General features: G+C 41.1%; 1 protein-coding gene across 4 annotated transcripts in view; it reads left to right on the top strand.

The window, feature by feature from the left end:
- The first annotated feature begins 552 nt into the window (after nt 1–552).
- tecpr2 (tectonin beta-propeller repeat containing 2) overlaps nt 553–6000 on the top strand; it is a 34016-nt gene continuing 28568 nt past the window's right edge. The window contains exons 1-6 of one of the 4 annotated variants that reach the window (XM_021574003.2): nt 553–786; nt 3797–4042; nt 4229–4357; nt 4660–4791; nt 4941–5098; nt 5342–5648. In XM_021574003.2, coding sequence (XP_021429678.1) covers nt 3821–4042; nt 4229–4357; nt 4660–4791; nt 4941–5098; nt 5342–5648 — 948 coding nt within the window. In that variant the 5' untranslated portion in view covers nt 553–786; nt 3797–3820. Of the gene's footprint in view, nt 787–1898; nt 1922–2443; nt 2660–2795; nt 3048–3796; nt 4043–4228; nt 4358–4659; nt 4792–4940; nt 5099–5341; nt 5649–6000 lie in introns of those variants that run through there. The other 3 variants (XM_036954686.1, XM_021574001.2, XM_036954687.1) reach the window with 3 other exon arrangements.

Genomic DNA, 6000 nt, shown 5'->3' with positions numbered 1-6000 from the left:
TTGCACTGTACAGCCTGACCTAAGGATTGGCTATCAATGCAATCAGTCTACTCAGTACCCAAGTGATTTTCCCCCAAAGTCCTCCTCAAGAGTTATCAGGCTCCAAAACATCCACATTATATTGTTTTTCCTCTGGAACAGTGTTCAATATACATAGTAGGTTGACTGGTACAATAAATGTGTCTCAATTCACAGTGGTTTCAGAGTCCTGCAATAAGAGCTACGAAGCTAATCTTCTCTGGGTGTCACTGAGTAGACTGATACCCAATGTCATTAATCCACATTCCATAAGGCTGTACAGTGAAATAAGTATGCCCCCAATGCAATTCTAAAGTCTAATACATCCAGTGGGATTTCAACAGATTTAACTAATTATTGTCTTTTGTTGGATTTATATAAGAACATTCCGACCTCGTTTAGCATGATCTATTCGATTATGGCATGATTCAACTTTTTGTATTAATTTGCATCACTTTCTGTTAGACTTTTATTTTAAAGGCGAACCGCAAATTCCACTAATGTAGCTAATCCTTATTGTGGCTAGCTTCGCATAGGTGGGTCCGACCACCATTTATAAAATAAGAACTGTTTTATAAATTAGGGATATTTTAGATGATGTCACCCAGCTAGATCGTTAGCTAGCTAACTATAGCTACTGAAACGGATTATATCGTTTTGCTGTGCTTTTGGGGAAGAACATTGTTTGCATCCATCAGCTAGCTAGCTTGTTCATGACCAGCTGTCCAGAGCTCGGGAAGTGTTCCTGCGGTCGTCTGGCAGCGGCAGGTGCGGGAAACAAAACTTGACCAGCATCATAGCATAAGTATCGGTGAATCGTGGTGACATGTGAAATACGAGTGACAGTGTAATCAATCTGTAATAACTACGTAAAAATGTATGAACATGTTAAATTATTATGCGACGTGTAGTCATATTCAGGTCCCGATTGGTCAACAAGCTTATTTGACGCGTCAAATAGTGTTATTTGATATGTATCTTTTTGACACGAAAAGACCCAAACGGCGTTCGATATTTCTGTGTATTTGTTTGCAAAATTCTACTCATAAGTGCATTTCATACATTGAAATATGCTCAGCAATGCTAGAGGTGTACTGTAGGCGTAGATTTCAATACCAACTTATTATGAGTTGACAGCTAAAAACCTGGGCAACCAGAGGAATTGACTCCAACCATAGAGCTAGATAGAAGGGTTGTTCTCAAAAGCCAGTTTTAGCATGGGCAGCGTCATTGAGGATTTTCACCATTTTGAAGTAGTCAACTGGGTGGGACATGGTTTAAGGAAGTGTCACATAATTTCATCCAGGTCACAAGGACGGATCACCAAATTAATTATACTCGTGAGGATACATTCCACAACTGCAAGTGGCAGTAAATCGCAAACACCGGCTTTATACCTGTACAAACAGGCAGTGTGCACCCTTAAAGTTATTTTGCCAACTCATAGAAGTAGTAGAAGAAGAAAATTGACTACTTCAAAATGGGAATCCCTAAAAACACGTCACTTCAATACAAGTGCCTTTTCGTTGCATGATAGGAGACAATGTTCATTAACCGTAACCGAATTCTCATAACCTGTTACAAAAAAGTCATAACTGTATAGAAGTGGTGTGTTTTTATGGAATCTCACGTAAAAATGGATATGGGCCACAATGGCGCTGCACATGATCTCACGGACGCCATAATGGGAAAGCTACAAATAATATGATCATTGTGAATAGTCAGATTAATATAATAGTTAGATTTAAACGTTGACATGCTTTGCAAGAAAAATTATTTCCTTAATAACCCTGTTTACATGGACACATCTGAAATCAGGCTACATGATGGGACTTTGATAAATGCTGAAAATCGTAAACCAAAATAAAGTTTCCAACATTCTGAGTTCGGACATATAACGCTGGTATGTGTTTTTTTTTCCTTCAAACGCTTACGTTCAGTTTTTCCGAACTCACTTCACTCGCGCAAAAGAAAGAAGCTCGCGCCGCTTGTGCTATAACATGCGAAGATACACCGCTATAACTGTGCAAATCCTAATAATTCGAAAAATTCGAAAGCAAGCATTTTCTTACTTCGATTTTTACCTTACGCCGATTAAAATAACGGAGTAAGGTGTTTCCATGACTACTGCCATAATCAGTTTAATATCGAATTATTAGCGTGCATGTAAATGTACAAGGCGATGTGTGTCTAACGTTAAGTCTATGGACCCAACATATCTTTGCTTCACGTATTCTATTGAAATTCAACAATTTCCCCTTGCACATACACATATGGATGCTGTTCACAGGCTGTGTCCATAAATACACAAATATTGGTAATAATAAAGATGCCTTTGACACAACAACAGAGAAAATAAACAATATTGATAAACCTGTCAATAAACGTCTCATCTGGCACAGCAGGCAGCAGTCATGCATGATTGTGTTTTCCCGCGAGACAAGGAAGTGGTGTGGTGGGGTTTGTTGACGTTCATACTCCATAGCTCGAGACGGAAACATCTGCATGATAAGAGATGTTCTCGAATAATAATTCATAGAAGTGTGCGACAGCAATGTCGTCAGCTCTCTCTTTTATACATGCTTTTAGCGTAACGTATTTGTCATCTATATGATAATAGGATATAAGGACACAATCAAATGTAAGTCTGTGTAAACAAGTCTTGTATTTTGTTTTTGTAGCTAGCTAACGTTAGCTAGGCTAGCTAACGTTAGCTAGCTAGCTTGTCATGTCTGAAACGTCAACATTACTGAAACTGCTGTTGGCCTGGTTGTGCCTTAGTCCAAAATCGTTAGCTACCCAGTATTTTCGGTTTCATACGATTTCATCTTGGACCTCCAAGTGATGTCACTATCTATTTACTATAGTTAGCTAGCTAGTTAGGGACACTATGGAGAGATATTTGGTAAGGTTAGTTTCAGTTGATGTGGAGTTAGCGCTAACTGTGTTTGTGCTAGTTAGAAGTAGAAGCAAGGTGTGAAAATTGGAGGATAACCATTGAGGATAACCCCACAGTAGCAACTAGCTAGGTACCTACCTTGCCTGGTCTCACACTGTATTTACCGTAGCCAAATATTCTATAATCATTGTATGCCATACATGTCGGCAGGTAGCCTAGTTTTTTCACATTTTATTTATTTCACCTTTATTTAACCAGGTAGGCCAGTTGAGAACAGGTTCTCATTTTACAACTGGGACCTGGCCAAGATGAAGCAAAGCAGTGCTCCAAAAAACAACAACACATTAGTTACACATGAGATAAACAAAAGTACAGTCAATAACACAATAGAAAAATCTATGTACGGTGTGTGCAAATGGAGTAAGAAGGTAAGGCAATAAATAGGCCATAGTAGTGAAGTAATTACAATTTAGCAAATTAACACTGAGCTGATAGATGTGCAGATGATGATGTGCAAGTAGAATACTGGTGTGCAAAAAAGTAAATCAAAACAATATGTGGATGAGGTAGGTTGTTGGATAGGCTATTTACAGATGGGCTATGTACAGCTGCAGGGATTGGTAAGATGCTCAGATAGTGGTTAGAGCGTTGGACTTGTAACCAAAAGGTTGCAAGATCGAATACCCGAGCTGACAAGGTAAAAATCTGTTGTTCTGCCCCTGAACACGGCAGTTAACCCACTGTTCCTAGGCCATCATTGAAAATTTGAATTTGTTCTTCACTGACTTGCTTAGTTAAATAAAGGTGAAAAAAAGTAATGTCTATCATTCATGTGTTCCCATGTTTATGATTGCCATGCCTTCTTTTCCTATTCCACAGAGAGCAGAACATTGCCTGTCCACCATGGCAGCCCAAACCCCTCCACAGAGCGCCTTAAGGGAGTTCTGTCCCCTGTACTACCTGCTCAATGCAATACCTGCCAAGGTTCAGAAAGGCTTCCGCTCTGTAGTGGTCTACCTGACTGCTCTGGACACCAACAGTGATTACATTGCTGTGGGGAGCAGTATTGGGATGCTCTATCTGTACTGCAGGCGGGTCTGCCAGATGAACAAGTACAACATAGAGGTGAGTATGCCACTGTTTCATGCATTGCTTATTTTATTAAATTATTTTGCACTTTTACCCTAAACCAAATTTGATAACAAACATCCAATTATTAGTGATTCTATGAACCACCTTTACCCCCCCTCCCCCCCAATAAGTAAGTTTGTCATTATGTTTAACTGTTAACATGTTACTGTATCTTCCCAGGGGAAATCCGAAGCTATCACAACAGTGAAGCTGCTCAGTTGTTTTGATGACTTGGTGGCAGTGGGCACAGCGTCTGGTCGGGTTGCTCTCTTTCAACTGGTGTCTCAACTTCCAGGCAGGAATAAACAGGTATGCCAACCAACCAATCAACTGATCTGTTGATACGAGTAAAGATAGTGTCATGTTTTGAGCTTTTTTGTTGTTGTTGTATTTTATTCCCTTTTAAAATGGAAAGGTGCAAGCTTAGCACATGCACTGCTCAAGCCTTTAGTGTGTGTGTCTGTGTGTATATCGGAGGGGTTCGAGAGGGGAAAAAAAGCACAAGACATATGTCCATCTCATATGGATTAAAGTATATCTTATCATATTATGTGCTAAGTAAATGTATCCCTTTGTGTAGCGAAACACTGAGGCCTCTCTCTTTTCTGTAGCTAAGGCGATTCGATGTGGTCGGTTTGCATAAAAGCACAGTCACTGCTTTGGCCTGGAGTGCCAATGGAATGAAGCTTTTCTCTGGTGATGACAAAGGAAAGGTTGTGTACTCCGCTGTGGACCTGGATCAGGTATAGCAGCTTTCATTCTTTCAGTTATGTGCTGTTTGTTTTCTAACCATCTTCTCTCACATATTTGTTGTACCCTTATACACTCAGGGTGTATGTAACCCAGTATTGTGGTTGGAGCTTTGACCTGTGTTGTATGCTCATATCCTTAGGGTGTGTGTAACCCAGTGCTGCTGTTTGAGGAGCCCTCAGCCATAGTCCAGCTGGAGTACAGTCAGAAAGTCCTGCTCATCTCCTCTCATCAGAGATCCTTGCTCTTCTACACTCAGGAGCAGGCCCTGCAGCAGCTGGGCACCAAGCCCAGGAAGAGGTAACCTACATGTTGTACTTATTCATTAAAAAGTACCACAACTTCTACATCAGTGACTTTTCAGCAACAAATCAAGTATGTCCCCTTCAGACAATTTATTGAGACATTTACATTTTCTCAGCTGAGCTTCTTCATATTTTTCTGATGTATTAAACCAGAGAGGAATAGACGGTGCAACAATCTAAGCTCTGAAGCTATGTGTATATCTTATATATGTCTCTTGCGTTATTCTTTTCCCCGAAGCAATGGGAAGTTTGGTGCGTGCTTCCAGCCAGGCCTGTGTAAGCAGAGTGGCCTGCTGGTCTATGCAGCGAGGCCTGGTCTTCGGTTGTGGCGGACGGACGTGCGAGGACTGGTGGAGGACACGCGGGTCCTGAAGCCTCTGTTCAACCAGCAGGTGCCCCAGTTTGAGCTGTTCCCCAGGCCAGCCCCCACAGGGGGTTATCGGCCCCAGGAGAGGCAGCTGGGCCTGGTGAGCTGCTTCCTCAGAGAGGGCTGGGTCCTCAGCTGGAACGAATACAGTGTCTACGTGTTGGACTGCCTCAACCAGGTAAAGATGTCCTCAGGCTGGAATGGATACTAAACTAATAATACATGTATTTTATTTAGCGCTTGTTACAATGTTTTGTTAGAGAGTAATGGCGAGAGGTGGTTAGAAGTGGATCAGTTGAGACTGCAAAGAATGTAGTAATTTAAGCCATCTTAAATTGGATTGCCTCAACCACAAGGTAATCCAGTGTGAATTGCATGTGTTACAAATCATATATTGATGGAGAATAATGAAAGATAGTCGGGTAAGTGAATCAGCTTAGAGAATACAGGTACCTGTAATTGAAGCCATCTTTGTGTCCTGTCAGAGTGTTTCTTCTTTCTAAAGGTCGGACACATCGCATTGAATGTGG

The sequence above is a fragment of the Oncorhynchus mykiss genome, chromosome 19 (genome assembly GCF_013265735.2).
Source record: "Oncorhynchus mykiss isolate Arlee chromosome 19, USDA_OmykA_1.1, whole genome shotgun sequence".
Lineage (NCBI taxonomy): Eukaryota > Metazoa > Chordata > Actinopteri > Salmoniformes > Salmonidae > Oncorhynchus > Oncorhynchus mykiss.
This window is presented reverse-complemented; position numbering and strand designations above follow the sequence as displayed.